This window comes from Phoenix dactylifera, chromosome 4 (genome assembly GCF_051530095.1).
Source record: "Phoenix dactylifera cultivar Ajwa chromosome 4, Ajwa_hap1_PhDact_Kaust_v1.1, whole genome shotgun sequence".
NCBI lineage: Eukaryota > Viridiplantae > Streptophyta > Magnoliopsida > Arecales > Arecaceae > Phoenix > Phoenix dactylifera.
This window is the reverse complement of record NC_143193.1, coordinates 49,882,857-49,903,702: the sequence shown is the minus strand read 5'-3', so window position 1 is coordinate 49,903,702 and position 20,846 is coordinate 49,882,857. Positions and strand designations below refer to the sequence as shown.

At 42.1% G+C, this 20,846-nt stretch overlaps 1 protein-coding gene and 1 pseudogene across 2 annotated transcripts; one reads left to right on the top strand and one right to left on the bottom strand.

The window, feature by feature from the left end:
- Window positions 1-3,441: 3,441 nt before the first annotated feature.
- Window positions 3,442-5,653, top strand: LOC103704846 (putative pectinesterase/pectinesterase inhibitor 51 pseudogene; annotated as a pseudogene). Its single transcript, XR_015977341.2, has one exon. The product of XR_015977341.2 is annotated as a putative pectinesterase/pectinesterase inhibitor 51 pseudogene (transcript).
- Window positions 5,654-9,208: 3,555 nt separating this feature from the next.
- Window positions 9,209-16,938, bottom strand: LOC103704845 (putative UDP-glucuronate:xylan alpha-glucuronosyltransferase 3). Its single transcript, XM_008788321.6, has 4 exons — window positions 15,343-16,938; window positions 11,725-11,934; window positions 10,893-11,536; window positions 9,209-10,410 (listed from the first exon to the last, which is right to left on the bottom strand). Exons 1-4 carry the CDS (start codon window positions 15,393-15,395, stop codon window positions 9,383-9,385), a joined length of 1,935 nt encoding a protein of 644 aa, XP_008786543.4. The 5' UTR covers window positions 15,396-16,938; the 3' UTR covers window positions 9,209-9,382.
- Between the last annotated feature and the right edge of the window lie 3,908 nt (window positions 16,939-20,846).

The window sequence follows — 20,846 nt, the reverse complement described above, 5'->3', positions numbered from 1 at the left end:
AAAACGAACATCATCATTATAAATGAAGGATATGTAACTTAATTTTTGAATTATCAAATGGATCATCAATCATAATAAAGAAGAGGGTGTAAAACTTACTTACCTAATTTTTTTATTTTTGTAAGAGATCCAAGTTGAGCAAAAAAAATTTATTCTGCTTGGTTGGATCATGATGCAATACCAGCCAGCTTGTGTGGATATGGGCTGCCAAGCTAGGACACATTGCGTACACTTATCCAACGAAAGAAAATACATAGATAATATGTATCGAATGCAAGTGCAGACAATGACCGGCCAAATTATATTTTATAAAGAAAAATCTTTTTAGAATTTCATTCCTCGAACGGTGTATGCTATCTTTGCTATATATGTTGCAGAAAAAAAATATTCCATTAATAATATGCCACTCTTCCCATTTTGTGAAAGTTCCTTTGCTATTCAACCTAAGACACATTCCACGAATAATATCTAGAAAGGAAATAGATATCTAGAAAGTTCACTATATTTTGGACCTAAAAAGACATGGAGGTGATGTACATAAGCCAGAAATATCAGCCCGGTCCCGGTCCATGCCCAACCCAAGCCCATTCGCATACGCATCACCATCAGCGCGACTATCAAAGCATTATTTTTTTTTTTTTTTTTGCCAATGGTAGCTCAAATAGCTTTAGTGCGAGTACAGCTAGTAGAATCAAGAAAGAGAAAAAAGCGTAAATATGGAGGGGTAGCTATCTCAATAGTCCACGGGACTGCACTAGAATACCAAGCAACAAAAGGGGCAACCTAGCTGCCCTATTAGCCTTCCTGAAGACATGAACTGCCTGAAAGAAATCCAAGTCTCCCACCAGTTGACGGATGTCATGCAACAACGGGTGCCCACACCCATACTGGTCCTCTCCTCGAATCCAATCAATCACGATAGAAGAGTCCCCCTCAAGATACACCCTATCCGCACCAAGCACCCGCCTCGCAAAGGTGATACCCTCCCAAGCTGCCTGAAGCTCAATCCTAATAGCAGTCATGCCCGAAGAACGTCGTCCCCTTGCTGCAATCAACCTAGATGCATGGTCCTTGATCACAAAACCAGCTCCACCGTTAGCTCCATCGGCAGAGGCACTACCATCAAAATTCACCTTAAAGTAGCCGGGGGGTGGGGGCACCCAAGAGAAGAAGGCAAATCTGGACGCTGCTGCAATAGAGTGGGTGTCCCAGATTTTCCTAGCCATCCCAGATGAATCCACGGTAGTGGGTGTAGAGAGCTCTGCAACATGTCGAAGAACCCTATCCACAATCGGCCTCACATGCATCCATCTATCCTCGAATAGGTGGGCGTTCCTATCCAACCAGATATGGTAGGCTAGGTAAGCACCTTGATGCCTCGCCTTGCAGTACTCGGACTCCGTAGGGAGTCCTTTAGGAAATGAAGAAAAGCCTCAGCTGACATCCCAACACGTTGCACGAGAAAGGAAGCATACCTCCAAATCTGAATAGTTCGGGCACACTCAAAGATGACATGACTGATAGACTCCTCAGCATCCGGGCAAGTCTAGCACATTGGTGAAAATCGGGCCCCTTTCCTAGCCAGCACACTTCGAGTCGGCAAGCAGCCCTAAGCCACCTTCCAAATGAATAAGGCGACTCGTAGGTGGACCCGCAACCTCCATATCCAACCTTCCTCCAACTATCGAACTGACTCTCGATCAGTCAGGGCCTGCAGGTCCCTGGCCCGCACCCTCAATCTCCCTATTGGTGCCCAAACCTATCTATCCGGCCTTGCCCCCACAGGAATGGATAGTGCCAGGATCCTCTTAGCCATCTACACCCCAAAAGTCTTCCGGATCACCACCTCACTCCACTTGCCCTCCCCAGGAATGAACAGGTCACACACTCTGCATCCATCCAGCCTCGCTGAATCGACAAACGTCGGCCAACGATATAATGGAAGCTCGGTCACCCAACTATCTCTCAGCACATCAATGGACCGTCCATCGCCAATAGCCCATCTAATTGCAGGGAGCACCAACGGGCCTAGGCACATATCTCTCTCTCCAAATGAATGAACACCCATGTCCTGCTTGGGTATCTACCATCGATGAGAGAGCCTCCTATTTGGCTCTCATGAGGGAACACCACAAACTGTCAGGCTCCAGAATGAATCTAGCTGCATGTCTCGCCGCCAATGCCTCCCACCTCGCCACCAAGGAATGCACCCCTAAGCCGCCCCGTCTGACTGGTTGACAAATTACCTCCCATGAGATCAGATGAATACCTCCTTTACCCCCACACTTGCCCCAGATTAAACTCCTAAAAAGCTGCTCAAGGGTGCGCATAGGTGCCAACGGCAAAACTGTATTGGATAACAAGAACACCAACATCGAGCTGAGAACCGATCGCACTAGTGTAACCCTACTCATCATAGAGAGAGTATCCACATGCCAACCCTCAAGCCTATGCTTGATACTCAGCTCCAGGGAAGAACAATCACTGCTACGGAGGTGCTGGCCAGTGATCGGGACACCCAAGTATTGCATAGTACCCTCTTGCTCACCCACTCCTAAGATCTTTCTGATGGTGGCCTTCATCTGTGGCTTGGTTCTCGGACTGAAACAAACAACTGACTTAGATAAGTTGATTCGCTGCCCCGACGCAACACAATACTCCCATAGAATCCTCCTCAGTACCAGAGCTGCATGTTTGGATGCCCTAGCTAAAAGCAGACAATCATCAGCAAATAGAAGATGTTAGATCTGGAAGGCATCCGACACAGGCCTGTAAGCCTCCAGGACCTGAGACTCCACTGCCTGTCAAAGGGCTCTAGACAGTGCATCCGAGTAGATAATAAACAATAGAGGAGAGAGTGGGCAACCTTCATGCAAGCTGACCGACGATTGAAAGAACTGAGTCGGCATACCATTCACCAGAATGCCAAAGGATGGGATTCTAATACAACTCATCACCCACCTAATCCAGATTTCATGAAAACCAAAACTCACCAAGAAAGCCGCAAAAAGTCCCAGCCCATCATGCTAAAGGCTCTCTCCATGTGAAGCTTGATTTTCATCAACCAACTCTTCGCCGAAGCTCTCCTAAGATCACACATAAACTCCTGGGCAATAAGGACATTGTCAATAATGCTCCGTCCACCCACAAAGACTTCCTAACTGATAATTCGAGAAAGAATGGCTCTCATCCTAGCCACCAAAACCTTCGTAATCGATCTATAGTGACATAGCTCCGTAGCATTCTGCCTTTCCGAAATCAAAGTAACAAAGGTTCACCACCACTTCGCAGGCATCTCGGCGGTACTAAAGTAAAGTTGAATGGCCTTAGTGGCATCCTGCCTAATAAGCACCAACTTTGATCGTAGCATCAATATAAAAAAAAAATAAAAAAATAAAAAATCCAAGTCCAATAATTAGAATCATCTGAATCTCCACCGTCCCTTTCTCGGACGGTGGCCATTGGCCACGCCCTCCTCCTCCACTGCAACACCCGTGACTCCTCTTTCCCTCTCCACTTGGAGAACAGACAACAGGAAAAGCACCCCCACACTTCTCACACCCTCACCTGTTATAAATCCCAATTCCCGATGAAAAAGCATCCCACGTTCCGCTGTCCCCGCGTCCTCCTCCTCCTCTCCATGGCCACCCTCCTCTCCCTCCTCTTCCTCCTCGTACTCCTCCCGCCCTCCCCTTCCGCCGCCGCCGGCGCTTCCCTCTCCCAGCCGCCGTCTCAAGTCCGCCAGGCCTGCCGCGCCACCCGCTTCCCCTCCTCCTGCGAGTCCACTCTCACCAAGTCCCGCGACCTCACCCCCCTCGGCCTCACCCTCGCCTCCCTCTCCGTCTCCTCCGCCGCCCTCCCCACAGCCAGCTCCCTCGTCCAGTCCATCCTCGCCGCCTCCTCCTCCAACCTTAACCGCTCCAATGCCGCCCGCAACTGCCTCGAGCACCTCTCCCTCTCCGACCGCCGCCTCGCCGCCGCCTCCGCCGCCCTCCCCCGCGGCCGCGCTGCCGACGCCCGTGCCTGGACCAGCGCCGCGCTCCTCTACCAGTACGACTGCAACAACAGCCTCAGCTACGTCAGTGGCACCCGCCTCGTCGCCGATGCCATGGCCTTCCTCTCCTCCCTCTACGACCTCACCAGCAACGCCCTCTCCCTCATCGCCGCCCGCCAGCGCTTCGGCGACGACCTGTCCCTCTGGTCCCCGCCCCAGACCGAGCGCGACGGCTACTGGGGCGATCCCGCCGCAGCGGTGGGTCGCCGATCCGCATCCCGGATCGCCGGATTGCTCTCCGATCTGCAGACAGACGCCACCGTGTGCCGGATCGGCGACTGCAACTACCGGACGGTCCAGGACGCGGTCGCCGCCGCGCCGGACTTCGGAGCCGGCCGGTTCGTGATCCGGATCAAGACCGGAATCTACAAGGAAACCGTTCGGATACCCTTCGAGAAGACCAACGTCGTCCTCATCGGCGACGGCATAGGCGCCACCGTGATCACCGGCGCCCTCAACGTCCAGATGCCGGGCGTCTGGACCTACAACACCGCCACCGTCGGCGTCCTCGGCGACGGCTTCATGGCGCGCGACCTCACCATCGAGAACACCGCCGGCGCGGGGGCGCACCAGGCAGTGGCGCTCCGGTTGGACAGCGACCACTCCGTCCTCGACACCGTCGAGCTCCGCGGCCACCAGGATACTCTCTACGCGCGGTCCCTCCGGCAGCTGTACCGCCGCTGCCGGATCTCCGGCACCGTCGATTTCGTTTTCGGCAACGCCGCCGCCGTGTTCGACGAATGTCTCCTCGAGGTGGTGACGCGGGCGGAGGGGCCAGGGAAGTCCGGTAGCGACGCCGTGACGGCGCAGGGGCGGACGGACCCGGCGCAGGCGACGGGTTTCGTGTTTCGCCGTTGCGCTGTTAACGGGAGCGAGGAGTTCTTGACAGCGTTTAGGAGGAAGCCGAAGGCGAATAGGGTTTATCTGGGGCGGCCGTGGAAGGAGTACGCGAGGGTGGTGTTCATAGAGACTTATTTAGGGGAAGTGGTGAGTCCGGAAGGATGGCTCCGATGGAGAGGGGAGTTCGCGCTTGATACATTATTCTATGGGGAGTATGGGAGCTACGGGCCCGGCGCTAATAATACTTCTAGGGTGAAGTGGAGTTCTCAAATACCAGCAATCCATTTGGTGGTGTACTCGGTGGAGAATTTCATTCAAGGGAATGAGTGGATTCCCTCCGACCAGTAGGATGGTTGCTGATGTCTGAAGAAATGGATTTTTATTTGCATGGTTTGCTTCTTATACTCACTTTGTTGAGGACCTTAGTGGCTGTCTTAGTTTATTTGGCCAGGTGGGTCTGAGTGTGGGGTTGTGGTACGGTGGAGGTTAATTGCTGTACATAACAAATTTGTGTGGTTTTAAGAAGATTTTGTGAGCTTTCCTCATGGATGAAATACTGGTTCATCATAAGTTGAGTTTGTTCTTTTGTTATTGGATTGTTGTTCAGAATAGCAAGATTGCATGGCAGTCCTCACAATGCGGGTCCCCGTTCCCCATTTTTTGATGCTGGGATGCAGAGAAGGTTTTTCATATATAAGAGTGTAATTCTGAGGCCACATTTTATTATAAGTTGAGATGAAAAACAAAGTACATTGTATTCTTTCATATGTTAAAACTTGTAGGTCGATATTTGATGTCCTTCTTAATGGGATTTTTCATTCAACACTTGATCTCTGTGTACCCAAAATATTCACTTTGCATTAAGCCGTTGCAGAAGCGGATCGGTATTTTTCAAGAATTAGTGCATACCATGCTGGATTAGACCATGAAACTCCATTCTAAAAGGAAAAATGCGGCAGTTCCATAGGCCTGTTCCTTTTGGCACTTGCAATCGTTCAGGTTGGAAACATCCTGGAATCGATTAGTAATAACCGATGCTTTATCTTGCAATGGACCTGGCATTTTGATGGTGCACTTCAAACCTGATGATGCGCAAATTGTAACCTCAAATACTGATCGGTATTATGATTTGCAATCAAATGATGCATGGAAATGCATTGGAGCACTTATACCTTGTTCGGTAGTCGAGCTATCAGATTAGTTTTGGAGTTTTGGTAACAACATGAAGGAATTAGACGCCGAAATGATTCGAGTTTGTGAGCTAATATTTAGAGAACTACAAACCATCATATTTTCCAATGACTAGCGTCAGTTTGTCTTGATTCCAGGAGCTCTCACTTGGATTTTGAAACGACCTCTCTGAGTTTGATAAGCTGAAGGTGAGCAAGAACATATTTTACATCACTGCAAGCTAGCATGGCAATCTACCTCTAATCTCCATATTTGCTAAAACATGGCAATTTAAAGAATTAAATTTCAAGTTCCGTTGTTACCTCTAATCATTGCCGACATCAATCACAAAAACCTGGTGTATAGTGAAACATGTTCGACCATGTAGACATTTTTAACTATTTTAATACTGCATGAACCCCTCCCAGTACAAAAAACTAATAGCATACCATGTGTGAAAGTGAAACTTAAGCTGATATCTTAAATCTTAAAAAAATATGTAAAAGAGTAGTCGAAGGGATAATCCTACACAAAGATATAGTCCAAACCACCAGGTTCTGCAGCCTTTTTTCTGTTTGAGATGGATATGAATTTGAGCTATAAAAAATTTGAGTGGGATTCTCACCATGTGTTTCTCCTTTTGGCAGGGTACTAGACCTATTGAAGGTCTCTCCACAGGACAATATCACAAGTATGAGAATACATCAAGCAGATATAAGGCTATGCATGTGCCTTTTACCTTGCCTTCTCCAATATTCATCGGTCCAAGATTTCATGTTTATAAGGTAACCCACATACTATAATTCAAAGAATCACTTGGATACACAAAACGAATCTTTTCACTTCAAATTAAACAATTCAGCTATTGGATGGGTTACTTCAAAGTTATGTAGAAGGTTGTAGGCAAAACTAATGCTCCCCTATGTTCTGATCATCAATAGGGCATTAAACAAACTCCTGTTGGCTCACCATCTTCAAATGCTTATGTCTATCTGTTCAAAGTTTGCGCACACAGCCATGCAGTTCCAAGAATTTTTTGGCCAAGCATCATTTTGCTGACTCATTTATTTACACTGTTATATTTATTTGTTCGAAGTTACCTCGCGTACTGAGCAGTAGCAAAAAGATCTTGCAAAAATTCCCTTTTTCTTTCTAATCTTTTAGCATAACAATTTCAAGTTGAGGGAGATGTTTTAAAATTTTGTTTGCATTTATCAAACTGCAAATTTTAAAATCTATAATGGATCATAAAACATGTAAAGATTCCAATCAGCCTGCCAATTTTAGAAGGTCATTGATCTAAACCAACTTGGTCATGGCCCTTTCATTTGCCATGCATGGTCCTCTCTGAGTGATTTGATAAAGTTGCACTATCGGAACTCCAGTTTCCAAAAAGAAAATAATTATGCAGTTGGTTTAGCAGGAAAATATGGAAGAAGGAATCCAACCCTTTAGACCTGAAGTAAAAGCCAAAAATAAAGGAGTGAGAGTCCAGTCTTTAGTGCTGTATTGTTAATGCTCTTCTCGCCTTCTGGAACAGAACCCATCTCAAAATTAAGAATGGTCATGGCACCTTCTTCTGAAAAGATAGCTGGATCTGCGATGCCTCACTACAATCTATTTTTCCCTTGCTATACAGACTCAGCAGAAGGAAAAATGGCATGTTGCTGACTGCTTCAATGCAAGAACTTCGACCTCGAAGACCAGGAAGCTGGTACGACATTCTATGGATGAATTGGCCCAACTCAATCAATTATCTTCCCTTCTAGCATAAGTTTCATTGAATCAAAATGAGGATCAGCTGGTTTGGAAAATGGAAATGGAAGCTTTCCAACTACCTCCATGCATCAATTTTTGAATACTAATGGACGGAAGCATAGTTCGCCGTACTGGCCTGAAATGAACGGTATAGGGCATACTAATGTTGTACTGGTTCGGTAACAGTATCTAGTATGGAGGTATGCTAAAAAGACTCCATATCATACCGTACCGTACCGATACAGTGCTGGTGTGGCACCAGTATGAAGTCCAGTACCGAGATGGCGAACCTTGGATGGAAGTATAGCTTTGCAGCTTGCCTTTGGATTCTGTTTGTTTCTCTAATAATCAAGTGAATTTTATGGCTATATAGGAGGAAAAAACTCAATCCCAGAGATTTGCTTGGGAAGAAACTTGCAAGGAATCTTGGAGGCTGCATATTGTGCAATTAGGTAGCTGAAACGGTAGATCATTTTTTCTCTAACTGTGTCTTCTCTTCAGCCATCTGGAAGACCATTTGTTCACTGTTAGGTGTGCTACATCCCCAGACCTCTTTCAAGAACTTTTCTCTTTTTTTTTTTCTTTTTTTTTTGCTAATGCGGGTGGACCATACCTGACGGGACCGGATACACCCAATAAGGTCAAAAAATAGGATACCTCGGAGTACCAAAGGCAACTCCCCATCGCCACAAGCGCAGCCCATTTTGCTCATGATACTTTCAGCCATTGCCTGGGCATGTTGGTTGGAAAGAAATTCAAGAATCTTTCTTGACAAACATTCTTCTGTTGCAGATGTGGCTTCATGGGATCTTCATTTCTTTAATGATTGGTCTACCCTTTGCGATTATTGCTTTTGGTGGAATTCGGTTGAAGGTGAAGGAACTTCCTAGTGTGCTTTCAGAAGACTAGATTTCATGCTGCTACCACTCTAAATTTGTGATCTTGCAAGCTTCGCCATTTCCATATTGTTTAGATCCGTGGAAGACCCCAATTTGCAAACTCTTTCATTGCCTCTTTGTTGCTTCAGATTGAATAAAATTTTGACTCCCTACATCCCTCGTTACCAATGTTGGATTAACAACTTCTTGTCGATCTGCTGGTGCTCCACTGTCATTGTTTCAAGTCATGTTTACTCTGTTTTCATTTAGCTCCCTTTGTAACAGAACCTTTTCTCGTATCCTTGCTGCCTCCTCTTGGCAGCTTGTAACATTTGTTTTCTTTTGAGCAATTCAATAAAGAACGGGTAGTTATCTACCTCCCTTTTCATCAAAAAAGAGAGAGTTATATAGAACATTTGCAATACATACTTATGGTATGCAAAGCAATAGACCAATGATACAATTTAAAACCTAAAGCCCATGATACCCAGGATGTGAACAGTATATGTGACCAAATATGTTTAACACTCTAATTATTGGCATTAAATGTATGGAGGGCATCGTTAGTTTAAAATTTAGAAACAGGCTCAAACTCAACATCAGCCATCTTTTTATGAAAAATGAAGGAAAAAAGAGAGAGAGAATGATGATAAGAGCAAGGAGAAAAATTACAAATTACAAGCTACATGCTACGTTGTTTTGCAGTGGCCTTGGATGTGCTAGGGTTGTCATCATAGTTTGGATCACCCCAATGCCACAACATGCTCTCCCAGTAACAGTATTCTTCGAAGCAGATATGTCGTCGAGGATCGCTTATTTTACGTCTCCAGTGGACATCAGAGTAATTTGCCTTCTTTGCCAGCCTCCTATCCCACTCCAAGGAAGCTTTCCTCTTTGTTGATAGAAGACAAAAACTCTGTAAATATTCTGGCATGGTGTCATGCACTTTCCACCACCTTGCATGCGCAACATCACTTGCAAACTCCTGCATTATGTCCAAATTCCAGTTGCAATCATAGTCCCGGAAGCACTGCCATGGCTTCAAGCCCAGGTAGTGAAGAACATAGATAACAGGTGGCTCAGCACCAAATAAACGAGTTTTCATCTCTTTGATCTCCTCTTCATCACCTTCCCAAAAATGTTTCAAGAAGTTCATGTGCTGCGGGATTCGGTGCCACCATGTATATATCTCATTCAAGTAGCCTTGGTCCCCACCGTTGTAGGACTCTATCTCACCGATATGATCCATTAACAACTGAAACGTGCAGTTTGAAGGCTCAATGACCATCACGCCAGAGTTAAAGAGAGTTCCATTGTTGCCTATTGCAGTGATTTCTGGCATTGTGAATAAGAAATCGATGTTTCGTAGGATGAGAAGATCGGCATCAATGAAAATGATTTTATCATAATCTGTGAGCTGCCAGAGCCGGAATTTGCTGTAGTTCCACTCGTTGTAGGATTCGGGTTCAGCCTTCGGATTTCGGATCCTTTGGATCGTTCTGACCTTCCACCCAGCAGCTGCAAGGCCACTTCTGTAATGGTCAGTTATTGTTTCATCAACAAGTATTACTAGGTCTCTCTTCGATCCTGTTAATCTGATGCTTTGTGCTGCAGCTATTGCACCGCAGACATATTCTAGTTCGGAGTGAAGTACGGTGGCATATGCTTCTCGGCGTGGTCCATCTGAGTTTGCATCTGAGTGTGACTGCTCTGTTTGTATAAACAACAGTTGGTGAATCTTTCTGAGACTAGCAATTAGCAACTTGGATTAAAAATTATACTTATGCAGGAATAAAAATGTAAGCATATGCAAATGCATTGCAAGTCAGATCTCGATGTGTGTGTGTCCCAAAAATATATTGATGTTTTGACTGCAGACATCCAATATTTTTGTGATTACTATAGAATGGAAATCAAAATTGTGAATATTGAAATAAAATGAAAATATAATGAAGCCTCTAGTGACAAGGAACAAGTTTTAATCCTTAAGGACTTCATGAGGAGTAAGCTCATACTTCATTGTAAATGGTAGAGGGGATCTAAGGAAATGATTCAATTATGGCCTTTAAAATTTCTAAAACTTCATTGAGATCAAGGTTCTCTCTTTCCAAAGCAGGAGAATTCTTCGAAGTTCGATTGCAGCAAAAAACCTGCCAAAGAAAATGCAGAACAAAGAAAATAATCGAACCGACCTTTTGGTTCGAGTGGGACTGCAAGTGTGCATGAGCCGACAGGAAGCCGCAGCTTTTCCTTTAACACTCTCAAGTCAGGCCTGTACAGCCAAGCATTTCCTTCCCGTGTGACGCGATTCTTGCACATGAAAAGGTTTGGGATTGGAAAACAATTGGTCACCAGAAGCACATGCACTGGGTGGTGGCCTCCCCCAGATTTTGCAGCAACTTTGGCAGCTGCGAGCTGCAAATGCAACCGTGCGACATCTCTTGACCAGTTTGCTGACCTGTTGCAAGGAAGCTTTGCTGCAACAAGGTCAAATTTTAATCCCTTTTGAACCTTAGGCTCTGGAAGTTTTGGACAAGAAGGTACTTCAGATTCTTCTCCCTCGTCAATCCATTCTGGATACAGATCATCCCAAGTGAGATTTCTCTGCGCATGATCCAGATGTATGACAGAAAATTCTGCATCTGGTAGCAGCTGCTGCCAGTGGTTGATCTCAGTGACATTGAAATTCAGTAAGCCAACTTTCATGCTTCCATTTCTGCCATCCAACTTTTCTGTGGCCTTTAAAATCTGAATCCAATCAACATCCAAGGGCGACTCATATTGTAGATTTGGTTTACTTCTCTCCCCCATCCGTCCGACATTTACCAATCTGGACCTGCATGCCCAGCATCTGAATGCATAAGCGGCGGTCGAACTAAAAAGAATTAAAGCTTATGGGCTATCATGATCAGATTTATGATGTATATTTGAAAAGCTATGCTAGAGAAGGCATCAGAATGGATGCTTTGTATTTTGAGAAATGAAACGAGATCGGCAAATTGCACTAGATAGAGGAAGACGTACAGCGAGCTGGAGTGTGAGGAATGCTCATAATGATGAATTGCGGGAGAATGTAGGAGCATCAAAAAACTGCCACATATAATAATTATCAGGACCACCTTCAAAGAACGCAGCTTGCATGTTGAGCTCCTTTCGGGGATCAGAATGCTAACGAACTTGTCGGCTTCTTTAAAATCACTTCCTCTATGGGATCTTCTTTTGCTTGTATCAGCACTGAGTCAGGAAGGCGATCAATTGAACAATTTGGTCAATCAGCCAACAAAATTGAGACAAGTAAGTAATAGATGTATTATTAAGATGTGAAATTAAAAAGGCAGGTGATATCAGAGTATATGTCTGACAAGGCTTACTGTAGCTTCTGAAAGCAAGCATATCCCAAAATTAGAGGTTACTTCCCAAAGCAATGCATTAACATTTTTTCATATACTGACTACCTGCCCAACAAGGCACTTAAGTGCTATTTAAGAACTAACAAGAGCATGGTGTATCACATTTGTTATGCAGGATAAAATGATATCCTATTCGGCAAATCACAGGCCTGTGATGTCATTCATTCAAATGGTATCCAATCCTTCGTTTGCATTAGTTGATCTAAATCTTCTCATATTGTCAGTTCGAGTCTACTTAAGCCATCCCCCTCAAATCCTTCACCTTAGTAACCAGGAAAATTTTTGGCCTTTGCTGCACACGATCTAATTACATCATTCAGACATCATTATACCACTGCAGTCACTCTGTCCTTGATTTCAGAAAAGCACTTGACCATCAAATTATTAATCAACAAGCCTCCCATCTATATAATTTTGCATTATGGATCAACTAATTGTCTGCCAATATTTGATTATGCTTTGCAGTCAGCCATCAACAAGATGTGAGCGTTCTAAAATTGGAGCAGTTCTCATGGCTAGGGCAACTTGTGATACAATAAAACCATGCTAGTACCAGGTCTCCCATCACTTCACCTGTTCTGTCCGTCGATGTGCCAAAGTCTGTGACCTTTTGTTGCTTCCTAGACTCATAGTCCCAAACCCCAGATCCATCTTTCATGTTCCTTATGCTTTAAAATCACCAACAACCAGAGAGACTCCCTCAATGTTTCCTATCGATTGCCGACCCATATTCTCCAATTTCTCCAATGCTCCCTGTTATCCACTCTAATTGGGAGCTATATGCATATTTTTGCATAATAAGAAGCCATAATTTCTCATTAGTAAAAGGCTAAGTCTATGTAGGTTATTGCTCTTCAGCGTACTTAGTTGAAGAATTTTACCCTGCTTACAGATGACAAGATTCTCATTTTGTGCAAGCGAGATTTTTTCAGGCTAAGACAGCTATGCAAATACATATACATATGTATATTGCTGGAACATAATTGCTTGTGCTCTAAATGATTGGTATTAGTAGGTTATTGTTGTGGTTGTAGTCCATCAGTGAATATTATAAGGATAGTATCAACTTAAATGAGTGCCTTTTTTGGAACGATCTATTAGAATATTTGGTGAATACATCATCTCCTCAATTTTTCAGTCAATTCTTGACATTTTTCTTTGAATCAACTATTTCTCCCAAGATAAGCTATGTCGAAATGCTGATCTTCTGACAATAGTATCAGCTTAATGTGAATATTCTTCTTCTTGCACACAATAAAAGAACATGAAGATTCTTCTTGTTTTCTCTCACAAAGCTGTTCTAGATACAGCAAGCAACATACTTTCAGCTTTAGCCTTTTTCATCTGCTCTAATAGAGGTGCTTCTTTAATTGCTATTAATGGTTTCAAGAAATTACCAGCTTGTGAAGTTAAGCCAAGTGGATAAGTTTATGTTTTTTTTGCATAATGAGTATGACCATATCATGTGTATCAACACTTCTAGCCATCAAACCATTCTTTCCTTCTTGCGGAGAACATAGTAATCATTGCCAATGAGTCGCCCTTCATGTTCATTATGTCCATATATCCTATTCAGAAGGTAAAATACTAGACCATTTGTCCTTCTAGCGTATTCTACTAGTAAGCACGGATACTTCAAAGCATATGCCATGTCCATATCAATGCATATTAGATATTCATGCTCGTTAAATACTTTTGGGGCACGTCTATTACCTATGCAAAGTATCTAATTTTCAAAATCTCAAAAACATTCAAGATTCTTCTCATATACACACAAGATACTTCTTCGATACCTCCAAAAAAGTTGGGGGGGGGGGGGGGGGGGGGGAGAGCATTTGTCCTTTTTCCTTTTAAAGTAAACATTTCAATGATGAATGTTCAATTTTTATTGACAATGATGCTAATTTTTAGATATGAATTATTAGGATCAATGGATTTGAAAATGATAAGCTTGTAAGAGTTGATGGTATCATATAAGGTATGTACTATGTTATTTTGATAGCCTATTATACTTCAAGGGTGCTTATATATGCACATCTATATATATATATATTTACAGACACACACACACACGTACATATATGTATATCCTTATAAGAAAATACGTATATGTATATATGTGTGTGTGTACATACATACATACATACATGCATGCATGCATACATGTGTGAGTGTGTGTGTGTACACATGTATATATGTATGCAAATATAAAATCGATATATAGTCATTGAAGTATCCTGGCTATATTATATCCTACATTTTCAAGATTTGTTGTACCAGCATATCTATATCGTGTCATATCCATATCCCATATCTATATCAATGCTTCATAGGAGTTCTATGATACATGTTTGGCTCATAGTAAATGTACATTGTGCTTTGAAGTTTGGTAATATCAGATGAGGACAGGTAGGCATTCTCTTTGAGCACATCCTAAACAGGAAAACAAAAGTAGATGTCTCTTATGATATATAAGGCATTCTATTCCCCCCTGAAAAGATACCCAAGGGAATCTACAGAAGTACAACCTTTGAGGGTTTCTTTTTTCCCCCTCAAATGTTGTATTACATTGAACTCAGTTAATTTCAGCAGTCAACCGATCTATTCTATTGCAGTAAACATGATATCTAATGCAAGATGTTACATATATTAGCTATGATCAAAGTATGGAAACAAGCCAAGACTGCAAACCTGAAAGTCAAAATTCATAGAGGAGGTCACTCAAGAAGAAGAGGAAAACAACCTCAAACAACAACTAACCCGACAAGCGAATAGATATGAGCAACCACTCGATAATTTCTACTTGGGAAAACTCTTCCTCCAGAACTTAAGGTAGTTAACCGAAACAGATGCTTCAATTGTTAATTTCAGACATCATGCTCATAGAAAACATGTTATACTCCTTCAGTTTTGAGCTAAAGTTCGTAATGTATATAGATAAAAAATGAAGTGATGCATTGTTTGCCTTTAAGTTCAATCATGAGTAGTTCTGCAGGAAAATGCAAATCAACAGAAACAGAGTAAAATAGCGGGCTTGACACCCGGAAAATCACATATAACACGCAGTATAGAGTAGTGCTACTTGATATGACAAAAGCCAATATACCAGAAAAAGAGAAGATCAGCATAGAACGGCTAACTTCGCAAAACTAAATTGAGAAAAATGAAAATTGAGGTGATATTTATAAGAAGAAGGCAAGAAACAAGAGGACTGGAGCACAAAGAAACTCACGGAGCCCCAGCTGTTCGGTGTCTGGCATCCACTGGGACAGCGGCAGAACCCATAATTTCTCTCTTTTGGCTTCAGCCACAGCAGGGAAAGGCCTCAGCAAATCTCAATCAAAACATAAGCCTAGTTTCATATGGAAATGTGAACGAGAACAACATCCATGATACCGACAGATCAAAGAAGAATTCAACTGAACAGAAGAATGCACGAATCTTGGAAGTTCAATCATAACACTTCACCAGAACAGAAGAATTGAGAAATGGTCGAGGGATTATATATAGACAGGTAACATAACAGCAGAAGATGAAGAGTCTCCAAAATCAGCTTAAAAGCTAATGCACGAAGGTCAAAAAGCAATTGGATTTGGTAATCTCCACAAGCAATGGTACAAAAGTTGGAGGAATCAATAGCTCAGAAGAGTATATTAAAAGAAACGAAGCAAGCAATGGCCCATATATTGTACAGAAGCAGGTGACATACCAATAGAATATAATCAAAAGCCCAATAAGAGAACCCGGGAATCAATAATAATAAAAAAAAGAAGTTCACAGTAGGTGGGAGTTGCCACAATGAAAAGATGGAAAAAGCCTCAAACCGACCAAAAACAGGGAAGCACCAACGCCAAAAACGCCGGGAGGAATCCGAAAGATACAAAATTTCGAACACCAAAAATCCTGGAGACAGCCTCAAACTGATCGAAAACAATGGAGAGAATGGAAAAGCTGGGATCTTTATAAAGCTACAGGGAAGCACAAGCGCCAAAACACCGGAAAGAATCGAAAAGAAGCCAAATTTCCAAGGCCAAAGATCTTGAACAGCCTCAAACTGGTGAGAAACAACGGAGAGAATTTAAAAAAGATGGGATTCTTTTAAAGCCAGAGGGAAGCGCAAGGGTCCAAATGCTGGAAACGATAAAAAAAAGAAGCAAAAATTGCAAGCGGACAAAGGATCGTCGGAATGGCCGAGGGGGCCCAGAGAGTAGGAGAGCTCGATGGCTGATATCTCCGAGGCACCAAACGATTGCCAGCTAGTGGGGTTTGGCTCCTGCCTGAAGGAGTCGCGGCGAAGCGACTGGTGAAGTGTTACAAATTTCACAGCTTTGTGAGTCACCCATGGAACTGCAGCAGGGAAACAGGAAATAGATTTACAGGAAGAAAAGTCCTGGGCCCAACAAAGTTACCAAATATCCAACTGCAACGTGAGGGCCCCGACCATGAACTGCAACGTTGACTAATCATCTCATGCCATGTGGCACGGAGATCTTGCTTGGTGCTACGGTCGGGACCCGGTGGGTTACTGGGAGGAAGCTTGGAAGTTGGAAAAGCTGCTTGGCGAAAAACCTGGAAGCATGGTCACGGGACTACCATCTAGATCTTGAGTACTATTGAGGCAAAGAGTTGGTATCCATGGGAAATCTAAAAAAAATTTATCAAAAGTTCAGAAAGTACAAATAAAGCATTCCACAAAAAGGAAAACGCACAACATCCCTGCCAATTTTTTGGGTGCAGATTTTGGGTGCAAATCTAAAAAAAAATAATCAAAAGTTTGGAAGGTACAAATAAAGAATACCAAAAAAGGAAAACGCACAGCATCCCTGCCAATTTTTTGGGTGCAGATTGTGGATATAAAATGCACGAACTACTGGATAATTTCGGAAAAGGTCATGAATAGAAATTTTCTTCATTTTCGGAAAAAATGGGAAATTTCTTTTTTTCTATGCTTGCAGCTGCTACGTCGAGTTGTTTTAGACTTTTCTTGTTTCCTGTTCATGATTTGTTTTGCCATCATATTTGCATAAAAAAGCCATGGAATAAACATGCAAGGTTCATGTGTGCTCCAAATGTCATCTCATTTATTTTTCAAACACATGATGTTTGTTCGTCGATGGTATCATGTCAAGGATTACTTTTCCTTTGAGGAGATGTTAACAATGACTATGGAGATTACTTTGAAAGGCAAAAAAGAAACCGGTGATGATTCCGTGCATTAAGGAAGCTTCCTCGTGCGTGTTTAAGACGTTGCAGATATGAATGGAATTTATGTTAATCATGGTAATTGCAAGTGGCAAAGGATTAAAGAGAATTGTTTTATACTGTTGTTTGGTCGAGGCAACCTTTATTGTGAGGATGTTAGTTTAATCTCGCATTGGGAGAGATCTTGCATATTTATATATAACAAAAGTACTCAAAAAATATTTTCCGGCTAGCATTTTTAGATGAGGTCATAGATTGTTATAAATAGTATTAGAGCAGATCTGACTCATGACCCATGCAGACTAAGAAATACTACAGCATGGTCTCATTGAGATTGACCACGGGCCGATCGTGGTGCCTGTGATTAGATTTCAATGAATTTAGACTCTTAGTCTGACGAGGATGTCAGATCTTAAACAAAGAAAGTACGTGAAAACTCATGCGGACATATGTTACATCTCACATCGGTTATTTATCGAAAAAATTTTGGGTATTTATACAGTACTAAGAAATCCACAAAATATCGTTCGGTTAGTTATTTTGGGCGAGGTGTCGGATTATTATACTTGTAAAAATATATAATAGAGATTTATATGTTTAAAAAGTGAGAGTGACATTTCCTTCTTCTTGGAGCAAATTTTATATGACAGTTTTAAGGGAGGGTGAAAGTAACTTATCCATTCTCTTATAATAAAACACCTCACAACTGGATTAGCTTGTTTGGTGGGGTCTGCCAGCAGTTTCTGATGGGTGCCTAAAGATAGATTTGAGAGTGCTTGTTCTTGTCCAACATAGATTGTGGACACACTGCACCTACCAAGAAAGTGGGACAGCTATCCCCCATCTAGATAGCTTTGGTGGCAATCTACTAAACCTAAACCTCTTTGTTTATCATGTCCACTAATTGAAGTCCCAAGAAATGAAAACTGGTTCTTTAAACCTTTTTACATTATTCTATGTGAAGGAACATTTGATCTATGCAGTCATGATTATGCACCAAACATGTGAGTCTTATTGTTAATTAGTTTAACCACACTAGCTTTTGATTTGGCTGCTAAAGTGAGAAGAGTTCTGATGCTATTAATTATGTTGTCACCAGTATTAGTTGTTTGACTGAATTCTATTTTTATTAAAATCTAATAATCAAATGAAAAATTAGAGTTAGTTGACCTAGCATTGTCACTTGCTACTTTGATGTCAATTTTTGTCTTCAGTGGGCATCAGGACCACGGATTGCACAATAGGTCGAACTCTTCTATTGAGTTAAGCTCGGCGCACGACAGCCGGCGTCATCAAACCAGATCGGTACCAGTGGACCATCAATCGGATGACCGAGCCTTGCGAGCTAATCCTCTCCCAACTTTGATCAAGACAATTATTAAGAAGTTTAGCTTGATGATTTGGTGGCGAATAAAAGGTGTAGAAGATTACAGAATTTGATGAGTTCCATCGGTTTTGCTTGTCTTGATCGGTTGTAAGTTTAAACTTCTACATAGATAGCTATGCAATGTCATTATATGAGGAGGTTTCTTTTAGGTGCAATGGACCCAAAGAGGCTCATGATGGTATAGTTTGACCTACCAAGAAATTAGGTAGGGATGGTGGGCATGGAACTAGACATTGCAAACTTAGGTTTTCAGCTCAGTTTCTAGTGTTAAGATCATTCTCTATGAGCAGATGTACTAAGATTGTCTTGGCATGTTAGGTGAGACCCACAAGCGACTTCAAGTAAGCCCATTTTCATTAAAATTTTCCTTTTGCAAGGCTGTCCAGTGTGACCAGAGGATCTCACCTTCTTGGCCAATCCTTGTCCCACAGTCTTTATTAGAATGTTGTATGATTTCTAAATGATTCACAACTGAGTTTCTTCTGGAGGAGAAGTATACTGTAGTAAAAAATAGGAGGGGCATAGTGGAAAAAATTATTTTTTATGTTAAATATGTTGTAACCATATCTATTCACTCCTAAAATTTCAAACCATCATCTCTTTGGGAAAAGGCCAGGGAAAAAGATCCATATTACAACATATTTCGTCTGAAGATTTATCAATAGGAGAAGTCCTTGAAAGTTTCCTTGCAATTTCATGAGGTTATGTTTAGTAGGTAATTTAACAAAGATTTAAAGAGTCTTGGGATCTAAGGATGTAAATGGACCAGCTCATGGGGTAATTTTTTCAGTGATCAAGTCAGTCTTTTACAAATTTTAGATATTCTAGGCTTAGGCTAGGGACACTTGCATCCTCGGGTTAGAATGCAAGTGAATATAAGTTGTGAAAGAAAATTTTAAATTAAATTTTATATATCAACGCTAGGACTTATCCCAGAGGTCAAATCTCTTTGCTTAGCAACCGGAGACTCTGGACTCGAGTTTTGGATAGTGTTTCCAAGTACTAAAGGATATTTATAACATGGGTGTGTGAGGGTATCTCTTTCTCTCAAAAAATAAAAATCTAAAAAAAAATTATATATGATCATGAACACTGCAATTTGAATGTTGAATTGGGTGATCCGATTGGTTCTCCTGAGTTACTCGAACTTCATCCAGATTATCAGCCCCATCCATATGTGCAGCCGAAAAATCAAAGAATAAAATAACAGTAACATTGAAGATATTAGTGTTGCCATGTGAGATAGTAGTTGATATTCTAATGGTGTTAGGCACTTATGATAGATACTAGCTTTAGTACTTATTTCATACAAATTAACGTATCTCAATTTCCTAAAGCTGGCAATAATAGTGGCAGCAAAATTAGCTTTTCAGCAAAAGAAAGGGATACTCACCAAACTTGCTTGGACTTTGTACATCGATTAATTTGAATAGTCCAAACCAATTTGTGGCTAAGGCCGGGCCACCATGTTAAGACCCTCACCTTCAATTAGACCCGCTCGCAAGCCAAGCGGCTTACCTGGCCTACTCAAGCATGAAGGGCTCATATGGTTCGCGAGAAAAGAATGGAGAAAAATGTAGTTAACGGAAAAGTAATGGGATGCCTCTTATTTGGTTGGAGTTTTCAAAGAAGAAAAATGGAAAATTTGTATTCCCATGGAAATATGATTCTCATATTTCATGAAAAAGTCTTTTCCATGAGAAACATGGAAAAATTACTTTTCCATGAGCCGAGAATCACTTCATTTTTATTTTTTTTCCTATAAAGTCCCTTCAGCATTAAAGACCTAATTTTTATTAAAGGTATAATAGGAGTTACATATAACTTTTCCAAAAAAGTGAATGGTCAACCAAACATAAGTACTCTGAAAATCTGTCACTTTTCCATGGTCAACCAAACATGTCAAAAGTACTTTTTCAGGCATCCTCTTCCTAGAAATCTGCTTTTCAGGAATCATATTTCTAGAAAAAAAAAAGCTTCCCACGAACCAAACGAGCCAGGAGTATTTCCAACGAGCTTGAACCTAGATTTGAAGCCTAGCAGGTTGGGTTGAACTTGAAGTATGAGCCTACTTGTTAAATAAACCTAACTCGGTGTTGTGTTAGCCCAACCCAAACTAGGCCCTGCCCAAATCTTATATAGTCTAT